Source organism: Schistocerca gregaria, chromosome 1 (assembly GCF_023897955.1).
Source record: "Schistocerca gregaria isolate iqSchGreg1 chromosome 1, iqSchGreg1.2, whole genome shotgun sequence".
Classification (NCBI taxonomy): Eukaryota; Metazoa; Arthropoda; class Insecta; order Orthoptera; family Acrididae; genus Schistocerca; species Schistocerca gregaria.
Window position 1 is genome coordinate 303,452,529 of NC_064920.1, and position 24,805 is coordinate 303,477,333.

At 41.1% G+C, this 24,805-nt stretch overlaps 1 protein-coding gene across 3 annotated transcripts in view; it reads right to left on the reverse strand.

Annotated features, from left to right (window-relative positions):
- Positions 1-222: 222 nt before the first annotated feature.
- Positions 223-24,805, reverse strand: part of LOC126342462 (exosome complex component RRP4) — a 95,066-nt gene continuing 70,483 nt past the window's right edge. For all 3 annotated transcript variants that reach the window (XM_050001859.1, XM_050001857.1, XM_050001858.1), the window contains one exon: positions 223-601. In XM_050001859.1, the coding sequence (XP_049857816.1) occupies positions 524-601 (78 nt within the window). In that variant the 3' untranslated portion in view covers positions 223-523. The remainder of the gene's footprint in view (positions 602-24,805) is intronic.

Consider the following 24,805-nt stretch of genomic DNA (forward strand, 5'->3'; position numbering starts at 1 on the left):
CACACACACACACACACACACACACACACACACACCAAATTCTGACCAATACTGACAAATTTCTAAATTTTGTTTCTTTTCCTTTTATTTACACAATTTCCAACACAATCTTAAGCTCAAAGCAGCATCTATATTCACAAAGAAATAATTTAATCACAAAAGGATCACGAGTTTAGAAACTTTTATAAAAATGTAGTGGGGTATAGCATGGAATATTCACAATTAACTACGAACTTGCTTTATTTTAACATAACTTAATAATTTTTTTGTTCTGTTTATATGAGATACATTTTATTTTTAGGACTGTCAACATACAAACTTTAAAAAATATAACAACTTCAAAATAAAATATGGACGATAACATGAGTACTGAAACAATATTGCTACGATCAAATTGTTTTGGTGTGATCATGTCTCTGACAGCCTGGTGGACTTACCAGAATTTCACAAAAGCAAGTGTGTATATATTTTTGTTTGGTGCAATGGCTCTTCCGTAACAGAAAGTTAACACAAACTGTAATTTTTACACAGATAAAGTCAGCCTGTGTCTAGTAAGAACTGCAACATCCTTCATAGGCTCAGGCTGCAACAATTCAGCAACCTGCAGAACAATGAAAGTACAAGGAGAAGTAATATCACAATGGCTAAACAAAGAGACATGTCATATTTCACTTACACATGAGAAAATCAACTGAACACTGACCGTGTACTATGCCAGAGAACAACAGCACAGTAGATAGATATAGGTGGATGATACATTTCATTCGACATCACATCCTGGGTGTCGAGTGCGCATTGCAATCCTATTATATGGCACATTACCTCGCACATTGTTTCTTTTCCTTTTATTTACACAATTTCCAACACAATCTTAAGATCAAATAGTTACATGTACTATAAATATATCCCCAAAATAATTGGTTGCCAATGCTGCAGACCACTGAGATATCAAAATTTAATTACTACTTTGTTTCTTTTGTTATCAATTCATGGTAACTAATGACATCTCACCATCAACAAGAGTGCATTAAAACAAAGTGCACACCCAATCAGACAAGAACGAGAAATAAATTCTCTGTTGTTGTGGTCTTAAGTCTGAAGGCTGATATAATGCAGCTCTCTATACTACTCTATCCTGTGAAAACCTTTTCATCTTCGAATAACTACTGCAACTTCCATCCTGAATCTGCTTGGTGTATTGCTCTCTTGGTCTCTCTCTACAATTTTTACCCTCAAGACTTCCCTCTAATACTAAATTGGTGATCACTTGATGACTCAGAACATGTCCTATCAACAAATTTCTTTCCTCCACAATTCCATTCAGTACCTCTTCATTAGTTAGATGATCCACCCACCCTAATATTCAGTATTCTTCTGTAGCACCACATTTCAAAAGCTTCTATTCTCTTTTTTGTCTAAGCTGTTTATCATCCACATAAGGCTGCACTCCATACAAATACTTTCAAAAAAGACTCCCTAACAATGAAATCTATATTCAATGTTAACAAATTTCATTTCATCAGAAACACTTTTCTTGTCATTGCCAGTCTACCTTTCATATCCTCTCAACCCTTTGGCCATCATCAGTTATTCTGCTGCCTAAATAACAAAACTCATCTACTACTTTAAGTGTCTCATTTCCTCATCTAATTCCCTTTTAATTCAACCTAAATTACATTATTCTTGTCTTGCTTTTGTTGCTTTTCATCTTGTATCACCCTTTGAAGACACTGTGCCTGCTCTTCTAAGTCCTTTGCTGCCTCTGACAGAATTACAATGTTGTGTAGAAACCTCAAAGTTTCTATTTCTTTACCCTGTGCTTCAATTCCTACTCTAAATTTGTCTTTTGTTTCCTGTACTGCTTGCTTAATGTACAGACTGAATAACATTGGTGATAGGCTACAATCCTGTTGCACTCCCTTCTCAACCACTGAATCCCTTTAAAGCCCCTGGACTCTTTCTTATAACCTCCGTCTGGTTATTGTACAAGTTGTAAATAGTCTTTCAGTCCCTGTATCTTACCCCTGCTACCTTCAGAATTTCAAAGAGTGTTACAGTCAACACTGTCAAAAGCTTAGAATAAGACTACAAATGTTATAAACATAGATTTACCTTTCCTTGACCTATCTTCTAAGATAAGATATAGGGTCAGTATTGCCTCAGGTGTTCCTACGTTTCTCCAAAATCCAAACTGATCTTTCCAGCTTCTACCAGTTTTTCCATTCTTCTGTAAAGAATTCATGTTAGTATTTTGAAACCATGATTTATTAAACTGCTATTTCATTAATTTTTCCACCTGCCAGCAACTGCTTTCTTTGGAATTGGAATTACTACATTCTTCTCGAAATCTGAAGGTACATTGCGTTATCTCATACATCTTGCACACCAGAAGGTAGAGTTTTGTGATGGATGGCTCTCCCAAGGCTATTAGTAGTTCTAACAGAATATAGTCTATCGCTGGGGGCACTGTTTTGTCTTTGTATTTCAGAGCTCTGTCATTCTTCTAGCAGTACGATACTCCTATCTCAGTTACATCTACATCCACTTCCCTTTCTATAATATTGCTTTCAAGTTCATCTCCCTTGTAAAGACCCTCTATAATCTCCTTCCACCTTTCCCTTCTTTATTTAGGACTGGTTTTACATCTGAGCTCTTGAAATTCATACACCTGTTTCTCTCTTCTCCATACGCCTCTTTAATCTTCCTGTAGGTGGTATTTATCTTTCTCCTAGTGAGATTTGCTTCTAAAGCCTTAGATTTCTCTGCTGGTCCTTCCTGCTAAGCCATTTTGCACTTTCTGTCAATCTCCTTTTTTTAGACGTTTGTAATCCTGCTTCATTTGCTGTACTTTTATACTGTCGCCTTCTATCAATTAAATTCAATATCTGCTCTGTTATCCAAGGATTTCTATTATGCCTTGTCTTTTTACCTATCTGATCTTCTGATGCCTTCACTGTTTCATCTCTCGTAACTACCCATTCATCTACTACAATATCCCATTCCTCTATACTAGCCAATTGTTGCCTAATGCTCCCTCCAAACTATCAACAATCTCTGATTCTTTCAACCTATCCAGGTCCCATCTCTACCTTTTTACAACTTCTTTAGTTTTAATCTACAGTACTAAACCAATAAATTGTAGTCAGCGACCACATCTGCCATTGTAAATGTCCTACAATTTAAAATCTGGTTCCAAAATCTCTGTCTTACTATTATATAACCAATCTGAAACCCTCCAGTATATCCAGGACTCTTCCACATATTCGGTCTTCTTTCAAGATTCTTAAACAAAGTGTTAGCATTCTTAAACCAAGTGGTAGTAATGATTAAATTACACCCTGTGCAAAATTCTACCAGACGACTTCCTCTTTCATTCTTTTCCTCCAGTTCACTTTCATCTACTACTTTTTTTCTTCTCTTCCTTTTCCTACTATCAAATTTCAGTTCCTCATTGAACTTAAATTTTTATACTCCTTAGGTATCTGAATATTTTCTTTTATCTTATCATCCACTTCTTTAGCCTCTTTATCACCTCTGGAGCTAGTTGGCTTATAAACTTTACTACTGTGATGATTGTGGGCTTCATGTCTATCTTGCTTACAATAATGCGTTTACTATGCTGTTCATAGTGCTTACCCGCATTCTTATTTCTTATTCATTATTAAACCTACGTCTGCATTATCCCTGTCTGATTTTGTATTTATAGCCCTGTATTCATCTGACCAGCAGCCCTGTTCCTACTGCCATCGAATTTCACTAATTCCCACTATATCTAAGTCAACCTATCTGTTTCCCTTTCTAAATTTTCTAACCTACCTCCATCATTATGAAATTTAACATTACATAGCACCAGTTTTGTTTCCCTTAAGGTGACCCCCTCCCCCCCTCCCCTCAGTAGCCCCCACCTGGAGATCTGAATGGGAGACTATTTTACCTCTGGAATATGGCACCCAAGAGAATGCCATCATCATTTAACCACACAGTAGAGTACATGCCCTTGGGAAAAATTACAGCTATAGTTTCCCCCTGCTCGCAGTACCAGCAAAGCAAGGCCATTTTGGTTGATGTTAGAAGGCTAGATCAGTCAATGACCCAGACCGTTATCCCTGCAACTACAGAAAATGCTGCTGCCCCTCTTCAGAAACCACAACTACTCCATTATGATTGCACTTGCAGTATGGCTATCTGTATCTGTATCGCTGAGGCATGAAAGCCATACCACTGATGGGCAAGGTCCACGGTGCATGGTTCTTAAACAAATGACCATAATATTAAATGAAATCACATAAAATTTGAATTAGAATAGCTAGATTTCAATTTAACTGTAGAGCTAACCACGTATAAAGTATGCAGTGCGGTTGGCTATAACACGTCTTTCTGTATTTGCGACACAGTACAATTATAATTATACAACATATTTTCCATTTAATCTGTCAACACAGTTACAAAAGGTACGTTAGAGTTGTCATGGATTTCACAAGTTTTGTGGAAGTAACAATCATTCCAGTATATTGCAATGACATTATAGTTAAAGCAGTGTGAAAAAGACTTCACAGAACTATTAATCCACAGACTTCCTGTCACTATTATGATTTGCCTAACAGTATCTCACTCTTGCATTGGCCAGCACTGTGCCTTTCACAGATCCTCTTTCTCCAGGTCCTAATCCTGTCTTTCCTCTGTATATTCCTACTTTCCACACTTCTGTTCCCCTTATTACCCTTATGGTGTTACATCTTGCCTGCCTACCACTTCTACCAAATAATGACACTCAATGAAGACGACACCATACCAACTGACTCAATACTACTTGCAGGTGTGACTCAAGCAGTCACTCTGAATATGATTTACTGGAGCTAATCATGGAGATGTAGGTGAACAGTGGAGAAGAAGGAAAAACAGAGAACTCAGACAATTATACACACTGCCTGACATTGTAATGGGTATTAAAATTAAGACACTAAGATGGTACGGACATGTGAGGAGGAGAGGGGAGAACATGGTAATAAAGGCTGTAATGGATGGAGAAGCTGAAGGAAAGAGACCCCTGGGACAGTCAAGAATGAGATGGAAGGATAATACCATGGGAGACATGCAGAGACTGGGTCTGGGAGATGGAGATGCAGATGACAAGAAGAGTGGAAGGCGGGACTGAGGGAGGCCAAGGACCAACTGCGGATTGTGTGGCCAGTATAAGTAAGTAAGTAAATATATTTTAAAAATTAACATAATTTTTGAGTTAGTAATTGTTGTTTTTATTTAACTAAAATAAACTCAAATTATTTTTATACCATTTTTATAGGAGTCTTACAAGAAGATATTTTAGATTACACAATGTTTACAAACAGCTGCTCACAGACATTCTGTTAATAAAAATGTCCCCAAGATCCAAACAATGTTACCTGTAGCACCTTCTGCAAGCAGAAGTGGAAATTACGGCAATGTTAATTTTTCAAAAGATATATTCAGAGCACTAGTTTCAGCCAACATCCCTTTGAATAATTTAAATAATGTAAAATTTCAAACATTCCTGGAAAAACAGTCTAAACGAAAAGTTTCCTGATGAATCAACAATAATGAAAAACTCCATTGGTAAAGTCTATGAAGAGGTATTTAAACTTGTAAATTATTTAAAACTTTAAAACACACTGACAGTGGAAATGTAAAATTATTTAGTGCCACAGGTTAAGTTTAGTTCATAATCAAAAAAAAATTAAAGTTGCTCCCCCCAAAAGTGAGATATAAAATTCCACCCCTGATCTTTATCAATTTTCAATAAAATGACTCCTTTCAGGTGATACAAGAAATATGAGGTGATACCCGCAACTCAAGTTTGTGGTTATCCTCACGACTCAAGTTTGTGGTTATCTGTAGATGAAATAACATACTTGTGTGGGAGATTTATTGGCAATGTCGTCGTGGGAAAAATGACAGAACTTGAACCAGGAACATCCCATCTGCTTGGCTCTAGGATATTTGAAGCAACAAACTATTGGATTGTTAGGGTTGTTCATAATGTGTTTCATGTTTGATTGCATGTGAAAAATGAGGTACAGCTCTGGGAAACAGTTAACATGCAGCAGAACACATGATTAAGATTGCTAAGGCTTTGCAGGTATTTAATACTAAGGCAATTCATATACGTTATTTAGCATGTGCTCTTCACCACTTGGCAGAGGAAACCCAAGTGAATTTTTCAGAAGTAAATGCCTTAATTTCCTCTCTGTAAAAAAAAAAGTGTATGTGAAGGCGCCATCAAGAGCTAAATTATTTACTGATACGATGCATGATACTTGTTTACCCCACAGAGCCTATCCTCACAAAAAGGGGAACATGGATTGAAGCAGGTCAATATTATGGTGATCATTTATAGGATGCTCGGCCCGATGAACAAAAACAAAGCAGCAAGTATCTCCATTGCAGTTAGTGTTCATAATGAGAAGAGTCTCAGTGTTTATTGAGACTTAGTTAGTAAACTCCTCACTGCATGTTTGGAAGAAAAAGGGATGCCTTTGTCTTCTGCCCTGCAGCTGTTACTGGAGAACTACCAGGAGAGATAGGAAAGTATCTTCATACTAAAACCGAGAAAACTGAAGCAATGAATCGAGGTTTAACATTTCTTCAAAAAGTGAATAAGGTGCTACAAGGGTAATCTGAAAAACAACTTAAAGCCCATTCCGCAAGTGACATAGCCTCTTTCTGGTACTGTCTGTGACTTCAAATGAAGAGAGTGATCTTTTTCTCAACATAAAAATATTTTAGATGATAGCAGTAAATTGTTTCATCTAGAAAGAAAGAGAGAGAGAGAGAGAGAGAGAGAGAGAGAGAGAGAGAGAGAGAGAGAGATATTAATTTAATTAATGACTGAGTTTAAGAATACATTTACAATTTGATTACTTCACCAGGTTTAATAATGCGGGAAAGCTGAAATTATGTGTTTTATTTTTATGCACATTTTAAGGTATTTAGAGTGTATTTATTAGATTTTTGGTGCACATGTTTATGCAACAGTGGGACATGACTGTGTGTTACCTGGCCTATAGACAGTAGCATCTCATCACGTTGCCCTAATTGGGGTTGATATTGTCCTCGAGGTCCTCTGTGATGGACTCAGATGCTAAGTGTTGTCTGCTATAGGACACAGACTAAAGTTAGCTTGCCTTTCCCTACTACGTCCTATTTAAAAACTTTGTCCCAGCAAGGTTGGTTGGTTTCGGGGAAGGAGACCAGACAGCGAGGTCATCGGTCTCATCGGATTAGGGAAGGATGGGGAGGAAGTCAGCAGTGCCCTTTCACAGGAACCATGCCGGCATTTGCCTGGAGTGATTTAGGGAAATCACAGAAAACCTAAATCAGGATGGCTGGACGCGGCATTGAACCGTCGTCCTCCCAAATGCGAGTCCAGTGTCTAACCACTGCGCCACCTTGCTCGGTTAGTCCTAGCAAGAAAATAACAGACTGTCAGAGTAGGCACTACTTTCTATTGCCACCCTGAATGGTTGCTCCTACAAAGAGCAAGGTCTGTCTTACCAATGAGTTCTGAGGGAATCCTCAAGATCTATTAGGTTGCCATTTCCTGGTTGATCTAGGTGACCATCAAATAATTATAGTTTAAAGGATCTACATTAAAACTGACAAGGCCCAAAATTACTCCTGTAGAGAGGACACAATGTTGAGCGATCTCTCTCTCTCTCTCTCTCTCTCTCTCTCTCTCTCTCTCTCTCTCTCTCTCTCATCTTGCAGACACACCCGCTTCCTAAAAGAACTTTAACAAAATAATAATAATAATATAAAAAAAAGCAAAACATATGCATTACTACTACACAACATGGTGTCTAACATATCGCTTTGGTGAACTGATGTGTTGCACAAGCATTTTTCAAACCGATGGATAAATTAGATAAATTACTGTTTGGATGCGTGTTCTATTTATGCACATGTGATGGTGCTGCAAAGTGAAGAATTTCTCATGCTGAAGAATTTACACCCTGGAATGATTTTCAGGTAAAATAGCAGTACCGGTATCATAGTACTCAAGAAAAACTGGTATGTGAGCTTCCTGACCCTTTCTTTTATATTTATTTGGAGAACTTACAAGAAACTGAGTGGAACTTAACACTGTCTAAATATGTACACGATCCGATAGAAGAGAATCATATAGTTAAAGTTATGGTGTGCAGATATTTAAACAAGAATGTGGGCATTATACATCAGGAGAAAATCACCAAACAAACAACAATGAAGGTAACCGTTATCCACCACAATTACAAATAAAGAATGAAAACAAATATTCTTAAGTACGGAAGCAAAATACCGATCGGGAAAGCAATCTAGTGAGTAACCTGTCACTAGTGTTTTCGACAACACACATGTACTTTTAAAGTATTGTACTTTATATTCACCATTCAATTTTGAACAATCCATAGATAAACCACATATGTTCTGGAGCTGGCACCAGGATCCAGGACATGACAATGGAACAACAGGCCCCCATGAAATGAAATTAGTAGCCAACATGAACTTTAAACATACACAAGAATGGTTGCTGGAAGAAGAAAATCAAGAGAAAGAGGAGCAGTTAAAACCTATTACGTTAGTTACAGGGGAAAATTTTTGATAGGAAGACAGATATTTATATAGACTCTAGAGCTAAAGTCTTTTTGATATAAGAAGAGTTAATGGCATATATATATGAATATAATAGAGGGAAACATTCCATGTGGGAAAAATATGTCTAAAAACAAAGATGATGTGACTTACCCAACGAAAGCGCTGGCAGGTCGACAGACACACAAACACAAAATTTAAGCTTTCGCAACCAACGGTTGCTTCGTCAGGAAAGAGGGAAGGAGAGGGAAAGATGAAAGGATGTGGGTTTTAAGGGAGAGGGTAAGGAGTCATTCCAATCCCAGGAGCAGAAAGTCCTCAATCTTTCCTCTCCCACATCCACACCGGCTGTTCATAGCATCCTCCTACAGGCCAACCACAAATTAGAACAGCATGCCACCCTCCACCTCAAAAAACTATCCAATCTCCTGGTTTCCCATCTCTGGAAAGGCAACTCACTCACCCTCCACAACCTTTCCAACAAACCTCAACCTCCTCTCATTGCACACAGACCCAGTCTCTCCCATCTACTCAATCTCCCACTTCCAGCTCCACTCCCCCCAACACCTCAAAATTCTAGTCAACACAATCTGGAACCACAACACCCCAGTTCAGTAGTTAACCTTTCCTCCAAACTTCTCTCCCAATCTGAAACCTCTGTCCTAACCAAAGGCCTCACCTTCAGCCCCACTCCCAGGTTCAACCAAACTGCCCTTGTCAAAGATTTACTGTCCTACACTCGTAGTCTCTGCTGGAAATATCACTTTGCCACGAAGAAAAATAATCTTGATCCCACTCCTAATGATCCAACTCCCCAAGACACTATCCAAATTGAACCCTGCCTGGAACAGTTCCGTCCTCCATCACAGCGGGACCCACCACCTCTTCCTCAAAATCACCCTCTCCATACCTTCCAGGAATTTCTCACTTCCAGCCTTGCCTCTCAATCTTTCTTGAAAAACCTTAATCCTACTCCCAACATCAGCACAGCCGAAGCCCAGGCTATCCATGATCTGAAAGCTGACCGATCCATCATCATTCTTCCGGCTGACAAGGGTTCCACAACCATTGTACTTGATCATCAGGAGTATGTGGCTGAGGGACTGTGTCAGCTTTCAGACAACTCTACATACAAAGTTTGCCAAGGTAATCCCATTCCTCATGTCCAGGCAGAGCTTCAAGGAATCCTCAGAACCTTAGGCCCCCTACAAAACCTTTCACCTGACTCCATCAACCTCCTGACCCCACCAACACCTTGCACTCCTACCTTCTACCTACTTCCTAAAATTCACAAACCCAAACATCCCGGGCGTCCCATTGTAGCTGGTTACCAAGCCCCCACAGAACGTATATCTGCCTACGTAGATCAACACCTTCAACCCATTACATGCAGTCTCCCATCCTTCATCAAAGACACCAACCACTTTCTCGAACGCCTGGAATCCTTACCCAGTCTGTTACCCCCGGAAACCATCCTTGTAACCATTGATGCCACTTCCCTATACACAAACATCCCGCACGTCCAGGGCCTTGCTGCAATGGAGCACTTCCTTTCATGCTGATCACCTGCCACCCTACCTAAAACCTCTTTCCTCATCACCTTAGCCAGCTTCATCCTGACCCACAAGTTCTTCACTTTTGAAGGCCAGACATACCAACAATTAAAGGGAACAGCCATGGGTACCAGGATGGCCCCCTCGTACGCCAACCTATTCATGGGTCGCTTAAAGGAAGCCTTCTCGGTTACCCATGCCTGCCAACCCAAAGTTTGGTACACATTTATTGATGACACCTTCATGATCTGGACTCACAGTGAAGAACAACTCCAGAATTTCCTCTCCAACCTCAACTCCTTTGGTTCCATCAGATTCACCTGGTCCTACTCCAAAACCAATGCCACTTTCCTTGACATTGACCTCCATCTGTCCAATGGCCAGCTTCACACGTCCGTCCACATCAAACCCACCAACAAGCAACAGTACCTCCATTATGACAGCTGCCACCCATTCCACGTCAAACGGTCCCTTCCCTACAGCCTAGGTCCTCGTAGCAAACGAATCTGTTCCAGTCCTGAATCCCTGAACCATTACACCAACAACCTGAAAACAGCTTTCGCATCCTGCAACTACCCTCCCGACCTGGTACAGAAGCAAATAACCAGAGCCACTTCCTCATCCCCTCAAACCCAGAACCTCCAACAGAAGAACCCCAAAAGTGCCCCACTTGTGACAGGATACTTTCCGGGACTGGATCAGACTCTGAATGTGGCTCTTCAGCAGGGATACAACTTCCTCAAATACTGCCCCGAAATGAGATCCATCCTTCATGAAATCCTCCCCACTCCACCAAGAGTGTCTTTCCGCCGTCCACCTAACCTTCGTAACCTCTTAGTTCATCCCTATGAAATCCCCAAACCACCTTCCCTACCCTCTGGATCCTATCCTTGTAACCGCCTCCAGTGTAAAACCTGTCCCATGCACCCTCCCACCACCACCACCTACTCCAGTCCTGTAACCCGGAAGGTGTACATGATCAAAGGCAGAGCCACGTGTGAAAGCACCCACGTGATTTATCAATTGACCTGCCTACACTGTGAAGCTTTCTATGTGGGAATGACCAGCAACAAACTGTCCATTTGCATGAATGGACACAAGCAGACAGTGTTTGTTGGTAATGAGGATCACCCTGTGGCTAAACATGCCTTGGTGCACGGCCAGAACGTCTTGGCACAGTGTTACACCGTCCGGGTTATCTGGATACTTCCCACCAACACCAACCTATCCGAACTCCGGAGATGGGAACTTGCCCTTCAATATATCCTCTCTTCTCGTTATCCACCAGGCCTCAATCTCCGCTAATTTCAAGTTGCCGCCACTCATACCTCACCTGTCATTCATCATCTTTGCCTCCACACTTCCGCCTCGACTGACATCTCTGCCCAAACTCTTTGCCTGTAAATATGTCTGCTTGTGTCTGTGTATGTATGGATGGATATGTGTGTGTGTGTGTGTGTGTGTGTGTGTGCGCACGAGTATATACCTATCCTTTTTTCCCCCTACGGTAACTCTTTCCGCTCCCGGGATTGGAATGACTCCTTACCCTCTCCCTTAAAACCCACATCCTTTCATCTTTCCTTTTCCTTCCCTCTTTCCGGTCGAAGCAGCCGCCGGTTGCGAAAGCTCGAAATTTTGTGTGTATGTGTTTGTGTGTTATTTTATTGTGCCTGTCTACCGGCGCTTTCCCGCTTGGTAAGTCTTGGAATCTTTGTTTTTAATATATTTTTCCCATGTGGAAGTTTCTTTCTATTTTATTTACATAATTAAATAATTTTGTCAATATCTGATTGTTTTCGTTGTTGTGTATAAACACACACACACACACACACACACACACACACACACACACACACACACAGAGAGAGAGAGAGAGAGAGAGAGAGAGAGAGAAATCATAAGATCAATAGATGTCAGAAGCATGAATAAATGCCACAATCTCTGAATTGATGATGATCTGCTTTATGGGCCTCAGCACCTCAAATGGATTACTGTATGATAAAATTCAAAACTTAATATAGTATGTCTCATTCAGAAACCTACAAAATAGGTTTTTCTGTCATTATAACTGTAACATATACCATCATCCGATCTAATTTTACTATTGTGAGTGAACTGGTAATATCTGAGAAGTGTGTTACAATCTACGATTTATGCCAAGCGAATGGGATAAAAGTGTGCTGCAGTGTGCTCTCTCCTGGTGGCATTGATGCAAACTTGTAGTTAAGGGGTAAGGGATAGCTGCGCACTCTGTGAACTGTGCACATTGCTTATCAAATCCCTATGTATTTGGACTATACAACAATTACATCATGCCAGTTGCGCATGGGCAAAATCTTCTTAAACCCTGCACAACTGAAGGTGTGCTTGTGACCCTGATGCCAAGTTTCACAAAGTCTAGAGTAGCAATGTAACATAGTGTTGCAGATTTTGTGCTATGTATTTAAGATTACTGCATCTACATTACGTTTAACAGCATTCAACGAAAAATAACCAGAAAATCTGCAAGATTTCAAAAGTTAGAGTGTAGTATGTACAGAGGAGTAAGATACACATACCAGAGAAGACAGATTAAAAACCGAGTTTGAATATGGGCTACCTCAATATATGTATATATAATAGGAGAAGATCAATTTATAAATGCTATTAACCGGATATTACACTCTAACCTGTTTGTATGTATAGGGTGGTGGAGAGGATAAGAGTGCTAGAGGAGAAAGATGACCTATACCTGAGAGAAAAGGGAGGATACATAAACAGGGACTCTATCACTTTGAGTAATTAAACAGTGGCATAGGATAATATTTCTCGAGAAATAGGCATATCTTGAGGGTTACTAAAAAAGTTGGTACTATTAGTTTTGAGGTTCATCCAAAGTAGCAAGGTAGATGAATTTACCTGAGTGGATTAATCGGTTCCATATACTAATTTAAACATGACAACATAAGAAGGCAAGTATCTGAGTTTTGCATGCTATTCCCCAGATTTAGAAAGTCAGGAAACTGATTATCAAATGACCAACAAAAAGTACTTCTTAACTATTAAAAACATTTAACTCCTCTGGTTCGGTGGCAGTTTACGAACGATGAAGGTATTTTATGAGGAAATTGGCCTCATAACAATGAGCAATATCCCAGTATAGTTCTGTGAGTGTGGTTGAGTCTCATACACTCCTCCTAGAGGAGTCACATTCTTTTAAAAATTCTTTATGAAAGATGATAAAATAATAGATTCGAGTTTACAGGATTTTGCTTTGGTAATTCAGTCCATGGAATGAATGTAAACTAAGGCAAAGGTGGTTATTGTGTTGTGTTGCTACCTTCTCCATTTGGCATCAATAAGGAGCTGTTAGGACCACTTTTCAGTTCCTGTAAGGGTGAAACTGGGGCAGTCCATTCTGTAGGGTACCCCACACAATTTCATCTCCCAGCTCCTCAGTGAAGAACCTTTCTTACATTCTAACATACAAAATCTCTTCAAACAATTCTGGAACATTTGTAGTTTCCCACCAATGGTGTGTTGGAGCAAAATGCAGTTGGCATCCCTGCACACATCTGTGTTCAAAGTGTAACTGTCACAAGTTTCATTGTAGTTTGTCTGTTGGTAAATGATCAGTGCTGTATTGAGTAGAAACGTTGTGCTTCACAGTTTGAGAATTTTTGAGATGCCAGAGTTAGCGGAGCAATGCTTCTGCATTAAATTTTGCATGAAACTCAAGAAAACCTTTACATAAACACATGAAATGATGTAGGAAACCCATGGTGGTGAGTGCTTAAGCCATACGCGATGTTACGAATGGTTCACATTGTTTAAAAATAGCCAGACAGAAGTTAAAGATGACCCTTGTTCGGGATGCCCTTTGACATCGACCAACAACACTCATGTCAGGAATGTCAATGAAACTGTGTGTACCAATTGAAGACTGATTGTCCGAAAGATTGAGAAGAACATAACATTTCAGTTGGATCATGCCATGAAATAGTGATACATCATCTTGGAATGCATCACATTGCTACCAAGTTCATCCCATGGCTCATGATGGACACGGTAACGGGTAATTATGGAAAAATTTTTTATTGCAGTCTATTTCATCAGTTTAACTTAGCCTCAGGCAGTGGTGTGAGCAGTTACGTAAACTACTCCACAGTACTTCCAGCCAGCTTTTAGGCTGAGCTAGGGACAAACCCACCAATGGGAGGAACTGGTGCCATCATATGAGGTACGCAAGAGGGTTGGCCACAACTGTGGCTTGCTCTCTTGCCTGTCAGCTTCCTTACGCTCTGGAAGTGTCCAACTGTTCTGAATATTGACAGTGAAATGCTCTTTCCATATCATTTCACTCTGCAGCTGTAGCCAGTTTTTGCAAATATTGTACCCCTTAGTGGTAGTTCTTGGGAATGAAACCCATTTTTCTCTGAATCCTGGCATTTCTCATTTTACATGTAGGAAACACACAATATATGCCCATCTGAAATCCTGATGGCATCCTAACGTAAACAAACTAGTGCCGTCAGTGGGATCTTTCCCACCGTTCAATCTGAACTGATATTTTCCTACTGATCCTATGTGTTGGCAACCACAGCAATGCCTATCAGTTTGCTGTTGCAAGCTGTTTAAATATTTGTGCTAGGTGTGGCTTCAGGTGTGCCTTGACAACATTTTAGGCCACAAAGGCCCAATCAAGCACGCAAGTGCAGCATATGGCTGCGCTCTTTATTGTGAGCCCCCATTGATTGATTCCTGCCTGCGAGTGTTGCAGTTGTTGGTACTCGACATACTCTCATTTGACCAGCCAGCCCTCTAACCACCTCAACTCCAGGTTAGCATTACAGTGTCTGTGTAACCCTGCATTTCGGCTCAGCTGCAGCTCAGTTGGTCACTGCCACTGCACCCACCACCACCTTGGTTCCAAGTACACAGTCAACTACCGGCCATTGCACTAACTCTGGCAGCTTCACGAAGTGTGTGTGAAAAGAAAAGATTGACATCCATGATATTTATAGAGACTTCCAATTATGAATAACTCAAGTGACACCAATGGATAATGATACTGTAAAGTAAAAACTTAAACTTTGTACCTCCTGAATATTTCATAATCAGTTTTTAAAAAACTGAGAATTCAACCCTCCATTACTTTTGAGACCGTTCTTTTATTTCTTTTCTAAATACTGGTCACCTTCATGTGTGTCAAAAGAAAAGTTTTTTTATGTTTTGAATTGGTCATTAAGACTGATTATTGTCACCCTTTGTATCAATGACAGACTAATAGGTCTTCATGAAAGGGGTAAGGAACTGAACATGGTAATGGATAATAACACTAAAATTTTTTATTGTAGTTCTGCTTCCATCATTTTAACTTAGCCTCAGGCAGTGGTGTGAGTGGTTAAGTAAGTTACTTCACAGTACTTGTGGCCAGCTATTACACTGAGCTATGGATGTCTCCATGGTATGGCTGAGTGAGAGATGCCAACTTTCTGCCACAAACCCACCAATGGAAGGACTGGTTGCTGTCACATGAGGTATGCAAGAGGGTCAGCAAGGTAGCAGCCATAACAGTGGGTTGCTCTCTTGCTTTCTGGCTTCCTGACCCTCTGCATGTGTTTACCCACCCTTCCTACTGAGGCCAAAATGCTCCTTCTGTACCCTGTTTTGGTTCACTCCGCGGCTGTAGCCAATTTTTGTTAATATTGTACCCCTTAGTGGTAGTTTTAGCAAATAAAACCCATTTTTCTCTGAATCCTGGTATTTCTCATTTTACATGTAGAAAAAACACAATGGATGCCCACCTGAGCTCCTGACACCATCCTGACAAATACAATGAGTCAAGGTCAAAAGGACCTTTGCATCACAATCTATGAAGATCTTTCAGATTGCACAAATGAAGACAAGATGTTCCTTAAGAGAATCATAACTGGTTGATGAGACAAGATAGAGTCTTCACAGTGGGTCGGGAAAGGTTGTCCACGACCAAAAAAAGTTCCTCAGGTCAAATCAAATGCCAGAGCCATGCTGATGGTTTTCTTTGAATTTGAAGGATTAGTTCATCATGAATTCATGCCACAGGGACAAATGGTTCATCGATGGTACTATCGGGAAGTGTTGCGATGTCTGAGAAAATGTGAGAAGGTGATGGACTGAAATGCGGTGGACAATTCATGGCTCTTGCATTACAATAACACATCTGCACATTCGTCCCTGTTGGTGTGTGACTATTGCACAAAAAGTGAAATCATTGTTCTACCTTATCCTCCATATTCTCCAGACCTGGCTCCTGTGGACATTTTTTTAAATTTAATTCCAATGCACTGTTGAAAGGACAAAGATTTGCAATCATAGACAAAATAAAAGAAAATTCACAGACAGTGCTTCACATAATCCAGCAAGAGGTGTACCAAGATTGCTTCCAGAACTGGAAACGGTATTGGCAGCAGTGTATCAACTGTGGAGGATACTATTTTGAAGGAGACCATGCATAATAAGTAAAGGTAAGTGTACAAAAATGTTGTGGATAAAGTTCCGAAATTTTTTGAACAGGCCTCATACTTCATGTTTCTTTCCTTTTTTCCTTCTCCTCCTAGAGTTTCTTGACTCATTTTTTACCATAGTCAATAGCCTCTCTCTTGGGACCCTTCTTATATCCACTTCTTAAAACCTGTACACAAAGGCTTGCCCGAGGTGTAGCACACATCCAGTCATGTCTAAAAATGTTATGGGCATGGATGGAAAAGCTTGCATTCTGGAAGAAATGTATTTGATTAAATGATGTACGGGCAATTAGAGCAAATGGCTAGGGGACTGTAAGCTCTGGTAATGAGTAGTTTATGAGACAAAACAAAAAAATATTGTAAAACAGTTTAATGATCTGTATTGGTATCAGTAGATATGATTTACACGTACCATCAAACAAATGATTACAATTTCAGAAAATTTGGATGTTTATTCAACAGAAAGAGCTTCACAAATTGAGCAACTCAGTTACGCATGAGTCTACCTCTGGCTCTTATGCAAGCAGTTATTCAAGTTGGCACTGACTGATACAGTTGCTGGACATTACCCTGAGGGATTCTGTGCCAAATTGTGTCCAACTGCCACGTCAGATCATCAAAATTCCGACCTGGTTGGAGGGCGCTGCCCATGTTTCCAACATTTTCAATTGGGGAGATATCCGGCAACCTTGCTGGCCAAGGAAGGTTTTGGCAAACAAGCAATAGAAACTCTTTTCATATATGGGTGGGCATTATCTTGCTAAAAAATGTAAGCCCAGGATGGCTTGCCATAATGGGTAACAAAAAGGGGTGTAGAATATCGTTGACGTACTGCCACGCTGTAATGGTATCACAGATGATTACCGCACCGCAAGGGTCCTGCTACCAAAAGAAATGGCACTTCAGACCATCACTCCTGGTTGTCAGGCTGAACGACGGGTGACAATCAGTTTGGTATGCTACAGCTGTTCGGGGCATCTCCAGCTACATCTTTGATAGCCATCGGGCTTCAGTTCGATGTGGAACTCATCAATGAAGACAACTGCTGAATGAGATTTCAAGCCAGAATTTGGTGAAGCTGTGGGGAGGCCTTCTTGTCCTGTATTGTGAAGCTCTTCCTCTTGAATAAATAATCCAATGTATTTGAAACTGTAATCATTTGTTTGCCTGTACATGTGCATCACATCTTGTAATTTCTGTTCCATTTGGACAATCTCTTTCTCATGTATCATCTTTTCTTACGAGGGTTGCCCAGAAAGTAATGCACCACATTTTTTTTCCTTCAACAATTCTTTATGGAACATAATAAGAATTACACACACGAAAGAATTGTGTTTTATCTACACTCCCTATTTTTCCATGTAATCTCCATCTCAATCTATGGCCTTCCTCCAGCATGAAATAAAGGCGTGTATGCCCTGTTGGTACAATGCTTGCTCTGGTGGCGGAGCCAGTTCTTCACTGTGGGAATCACCTCCTCATTGTCCTCAAACTATCTTTCACAAATGGCATCCTTTAATGGCCCACACAATTGGAAGTCCGAGGAGGCTAGGTCAGGGCTGTAGGGTGGATGGGGCAACACTTTACAACCGTATTTTGCGATGTGTTCAGCAGTCCGCACACATGTGTAGGGCTGAGTGTTATCATGTTGCAGCAAAACATCTCCTTGGTTGCTGTGGTACCAAAATCGCCGGAAGCATGTCTTAAGTTAATGTGTTGACATATGCTTCTGAATTAATTGTATTGCCTCCTGGCATCACATCAATGAGAATCACACATTCTCAGTCATAGAACATGGTGATCATGACCTTACCAGCAGAAACAATTGCGTTGAATTTTTTCTTCTGTGAGGAGTGGGAAGGGTGCCATTCCATCAACTATTGTTTTGTTTCAGTCTCAAAATGGTGAACCCAGGTTTCATCACATGTCACAAGCCAGGACAAGATGGCCTCTCCACAGCTTCAAAACATTGCAACAAATCAAGGCCAATGTTCTATCTGTGTGATCTGTGATCCACAGTTAGACACCATGAGACCCATCTGCACACATTTCTGAATATCCAAGAGTGCAGATAATTGCATCCACAATGAGTCAATGCATCTGTCCTCATGACTGACATCATCAGCTCGCTGCAACATGTCAGGTGCGACAGCAGTGGATAGTCTCCCCGACAGCTGCAAATTGTGGAGCTCCATCAAACTGCCTTCTGATGACCTCACCCTCTGTGCCCAGCGACTAACTGTACTTCTGTCGACAGCAGATGCTCCATTGACTTTGCACAAGTGTTTGTGAGTATTCCTCACAGTTTCTTTCTCTGCAGTGAGAAATTCGATGAAGGCACAATGCTTGTAACATACATCACCTACATACGTCATTTTGAAACAGGAATGATATTTTCACTCTGCAGCGGAGGGTGCGCTGATATGAAACTTGCTTGAAGATTAAAACTGTGTGCCGGACCGAGACTCGAACTCAGGACCTTTGCCCTTTATGGGCAAGTGCTCTACCAACTGAGCTACCCGAGCACGACTCGCGCCCCGTCCGCACAGCTTTTACTTCTGCCAGTACCTCGTCTCCTACCTTCCAAACTTTACAGAAGCTCTCCCCCAGGCTGTGGCTAAGCCATGTCTCTGCAATATCATTTCTTTCAGGAGTGCTAGTTCTGCAAGGTTTGCAGGAGAGCTTCTGTAAAGTTTGGAAAGTAGGAGACAAGGTACTGGCAAAAGTAAAAACTGTGAGGATGGGGTGTGAGTCATGCTCAGGAAGCTCAGTTGGTAGAGCACTTGCCAGCAAAAGGCAAAGGACCCAAATTCGAGTCTCGGTCTGGCACACAATTTTAATCTGCCAGGAAGTTTCATTTTGAAACTGTTCTGCAGCTATCCTATCTGTCAGAAGGACCAAAACTTGGTGCTCTCACTCAGGAAACTCGACTGACAAGGTTATCATGTGCTCTTATCTCAAAAGCACCATTAAAGATTAAATTTCAGAACCCATTCGCCCTGCACAGCAGCTTTGTTTGTTCGAAATCAAGCATATGGTTTTCACTGGGAATGTGTTCCGCCACTGCAGACTTCTACATTTTGTGTGGGCGAATGCTCCTTACGTGTTCTGAGCATTGCAGTAACAAACACCTCTGTATCTGGCTGATGTACTGTTTGCCACATTCACGGAAGATTCTGTAGACTCTGGATGTCTGTATTCCTAATTTGTCCTTCCCTGAGCCCACCATAGTCTCGATTTTGGCTGAACCGTGAAAGATGGTTTCAATTTTGCTCTTTTCTAATATCCCAGCAATCTTTGCCATGGGCAGCCCAGCATATGGAAGGAATGCCAAAACATTGGTGTCTTCTTCATGTATGTCTTCTCTCTTCTTCTTGCTCAGTTGGAAAGTGTGTCTCAGAATAGCCGTTTTCGCAAAATTGTCTTCTCTAGCGCTGCAGTTTGGAAGGTAGACTCTTTGTGTTACACTGGATGGTGGCACCTATTGGCGTTAAGGTACAGGTCGGTGTATGTATTCTTCCTATAATCTGAATGACCTAATGTGCCATCATTGTTCTTCTTTATCATGATGTCGAGGAAAGGCTGACTTCTGTTTTCTTCCATTTCATGGGGAATTTAATATTGTCTTATATGCCATTGAGACAGTTAAGAAATTCTTGCAAATTTTCTTTGCCAAGTGGACAAATCACGAATGTGTCATCCAAGTAGTGATAAAACACTTTCTGTTTCAGGCACACCTTTTTGAGAGCCATTTGTTCAATGTTTTGATGTATTGATTTGCAATACATGGCATCAGGGTGGAACTCATGACTACTCCGTCTATCTGTTGGTTAAATTTACCTCCACATTGGAAGTATATGGTAGTGAGTCTGTGGCAGAATAGTTCCACTGTCTTCGTTGAAGTGGCTCCATAGTAATGTCAAGGAGTCCTCAAGAGGTACTCGTGTGAAAAGGACATGACATCAAAGCTGACCAGGATGTCACCTTTGTTCAGACATGTCCCTCAAAGTATCTGCACAAACACTGTCGAGATTTCGGCATAGTGAGGACAATGACCCATGAGACGCTACAATAGCTGAACCATGTGTTTTGCTATTTCGTAAGTCGGTGAATTTATTGTGTCCACTACTGGACACAGTGGAAGTTCCTTCTTGTGAATCTTTGGAAGTCTGTATATGCTTGGTGGTATTGGTGCTCTGGGGTACAGCCTTCTAACCACATCCTTGTACATGGCTGAGTTGTTTAGCACAGAGGAGGTCTTCACAACAGCTGAAGTAGAATCCTTTTTCACTTTTTTTGTAAGCTGTATCTTGTAAAAGGATCTCAATCTTCTGCCAGTAGACAACTGATTGTAGCAGTACCATTGGATTGCATTTGTCTGCCACTAGGATGTCTGTATCTTTGTTCTCTTGTACATTGCGTATCGCCCTGTGTTCACAGCCATGGAGATGTTGGTTATTGTCGTTTTTGTATTTTCCCAAACCCTGTAAGTCCCACTTCTGACCTCTTTGGCAGTGTCAGAGGGGAACCCTCGGATTGTCTGCACTGATGATCTCCAGCTTAGGTAATGTGCAAAATATAGTCTGTTTCACAGCACAGATGTTGCCTCATCCAGTTACGTTCCAGTTAAATTGATTATGGTCCTTGAAATCTTTCTATTGATGCTCCATAATTAAGCCCCTGGAAGTCAGTGGATCTTGTACTGATGTTTCATGGTTACTATGCATTTGCATAGTTCACTGGTTGCGAATGTGCTGCTGTCTACCCACTCCCATGAGCAAGGCGAGAGTTTCGATGCCAGTTCCAAGTTGCATGCGAATAGTGTGTGACCAGTTTTTTCAAGTTAAAGCCTTGTTATGCATATGTGCTCACACACCAAGGTTGAACTAGAACACTGTAAAATGCATTTTGTCCTTGTCGTGTTGATGGGGCGTTGCAGGTGAATGAACTGCAGCAGGACTTTCATGTCCCAACATCATAGTAGGAAGGCTAGATCGCTCAGCAGGTTTGCCTTCTTGTTACAAAATTTCTGCAGCATCTTGAAACTGTGCTGTATCACCTCCCTGAAGAGGTGTGCTATACGTGAATTTAGACTCTTTCAGCGAGTCTCGACGATGAAGTCTTCTCAGGTTATCAGCCGAGTCAAGATCTAGTTCTACAGCAATGTTTCAAGTTTCCTACTTGTCATCTTCAGTTGAAATGTTTGGTTTATGTACTGTCTGAGTCTTTATAGCCGCTAGACCACAGACTCCTCTGCCTTACCTCCATCAGCAGTGCCAGTGGCGTGCCTCCAGAGGGTGTGTGTTGCAATCTGTGGTGAGAGGGCAAGAATCACAGCCGGTGGTAATGGGGACATCCTGCGTGCTTTCACGTCCAGACATTGCATCCTGACGGGGCTTGTCCATTCCATCTGCTGCCTTCGCTGGTTTTGCATCGGAGTGTTCTTGTCATATTTTTTTTATCACTGCATCCCATACAGTCCTAAGTTGAGAAACAATGTCTGGGTTGACAAGGTTATCATGGACTCACATCTCCACAGCTTCTTTAAAGATCAAATTCCACAACCCATTTGCCCTCCACAGCAGCTTTGTTTGTTCGAATTGAAACATATGGTTTTTGTTCAGACTTTGTTCCACCAATGCATACTTCTCCGTTTGGGCCATGGAAATGCTACTTATGTGGTTACATGTTCTGACCAACACTGCGCAATATGACAATAATGCTTCAATGCAACGGAGAAAGGTGACTAATGGAATGACAGGCCCCATCAAGACATGACGCCTGGACCCGCCAGCAAGCAGGGAGTTCCCACCACCGCCGACCCTAACTGCTAATGTGGTGGTAAATTCAATGAACACACGGATGGAGTGGCCATGGGCCGCCACACCCCCTCCCCCGGCACCATTTATCGGAAACCTAAACATCGAACACTTTGAACAAATGGCTCTCAAAATGGCACGCCTGAAATTGAAGTGTTCTACTGCTACAAGGATGACACTTTCATGTTTTGGCCACACCTCAATACAAACATGACAACACAAAATTCACCATGGAGATGGAAGAAAACTGATGTCTACCTTTCCTTGACATCATAATTAAAGAATAAGACTGATGGCATGTTAGGTCATTCTGTTCACAGGAAGAAAAAACACTCCAACCTGTACCTTAATGCCAATAGGTGCCACTATCCAGCACAAAGCAAATCCGTGCTAACGACCTTGGTGTGCGGAGTATGAGACATATGTGATAAGGACAGTTTACGTTACGAACTGCAGGACTAGGGAAAAAATATTTTGTGAGAATGGTTGGTGCACAGAGCACTAGAAATGTGACCCTTGAGTTTCCTTCTGAACTGCGGCCCTTGGGGAAAAAACCTTTTGCGAGAATGGTTATTCTGAGATGCAGATAAGATGCAGTCTGCAACTGAGCAAAAAGAAGAGAAAAGACTTATGTGAAGACGATAATGTGTGATTGGTGTTCCTCCCATATGCTGAGCTGCCCACCACAAAGAGTGCCAGGATATTAGCAATGAGCAACCTTACAACCATCTTTCACTCTTCATTCAAAATCAAGAACATGCTGAGCTCAGTGAAGAATAAACCAGAAATAAAGACACCTGGAGTCTACAGCATCAGCTGCGAGTGTGGAAAACAATACATTGGTCACACACAGCGATGTATATTGCAGCACTGCTCAGAACACACAAGGAGCGCTCGCCTAGGTCATATTGAGAAATCTCCAGTGGCGGAACATAGTGTCAACGAAAACCATATGTTTGTTTCCGAACAAGTGAAGTTGGTGTGCATGGCAGATGGGTTCTGAGATTTGATCCTTGAAGAGGATGTGGAAATATGAGTCCATGATAACCTTGCCAACCGAGATAGCGGTTTCCAACTTAGCACCACAAGGGAAGCAGCACTAATAAAAATACGACAAGAAGCTCTGCTGCAAAACCAGCGAAGGTAGCGCATGGAGTGAACAGGCCCAAATAGGAGACGACGCCTGGACCCACCAGTATGCAGGGAGCCCCCACCACTACCAGCCACGACTGTCCCCCACCAAAGACCCTGATACCCCCTGGAGGTGCACAATTGGTGTTGCAAACCCAGACGAGACAGAGTTGGCAGTGGTCCAGAGGCTATAAAGATCCAGACAGGACATGAACCAGACACTTTGCCTGAAGATAACAAGTGGAAAACTTGTTGGAACATTGCTACAGAACAATGCCTTGACTTGGCTGACAACTTGAGAAGACTTCATCAAAGAGTCAGTCTATTTGCTGTAAATTCCTTATGCAAATTGAATAAGATGTTACAAATACTAATATGGATATGAAGTACCCTCTTCTACACACTACACAATGCCACGTAATGTATATATGGCATGGAATTCATAGTTGCTTTATTTAGAACACTTTAAACCCAATCCTGGAAACCACAGCTTGTCACCTTCTTCCAGTTTACTAAGCTCTTTGGTTACCTGCCTGCCAACACTAGTTGTTCAAGAGGAAGCAGATTATCAAATGTAAAGAGTTCATTATGTAGAACTTCACAAATATTCTCAATTTTTTCCAAAGCAAGAATCTTCAAAAAACGACCCAAAAACGTTTTTAATTGCGGTCTCTATTTCTAGATGCAACTTGTGAATCAAAGGTGTATGGCTTTGAAAACAGTGTGTATATAGTGAATAGTTCTGCAGATGACATTATGAAATAAAGTTCTGCTTTTATTGAAGGTTTCTATAATTGATTCACAGTGGCATTGTAGGATTTGAACTGAACAGTAGCAGAATTCTTTTTTAGAGAAACATATTTAAGAAAGTAATATCGAATACCATCCCAATGTTCCAAAATACTGTTGTTTGCAGATCCTAAAGTAAGTCACCTAGTGGTTGTATGCCTCTAAAACTTGTGATGTGGAATGTTAAGCATGGACTGAATTCCTTCACATTATTCCTAGCAAACAGGTCAACCGTTAAAATAATAGTGAGTATTTGCCAGAAATTCTGATGCTTCTAGATCTAAACATTCCAAAGCCTTTAATGAGGCATTTTGCCTTGAATAAATGATGCAAGTTCCAATATTTAGGGTTGCCTACTTTGGGTCTCATGGACGTCACTATCTAAAAGCCTAAATATTTTTTTGTTGACGCTAGGTTCAGC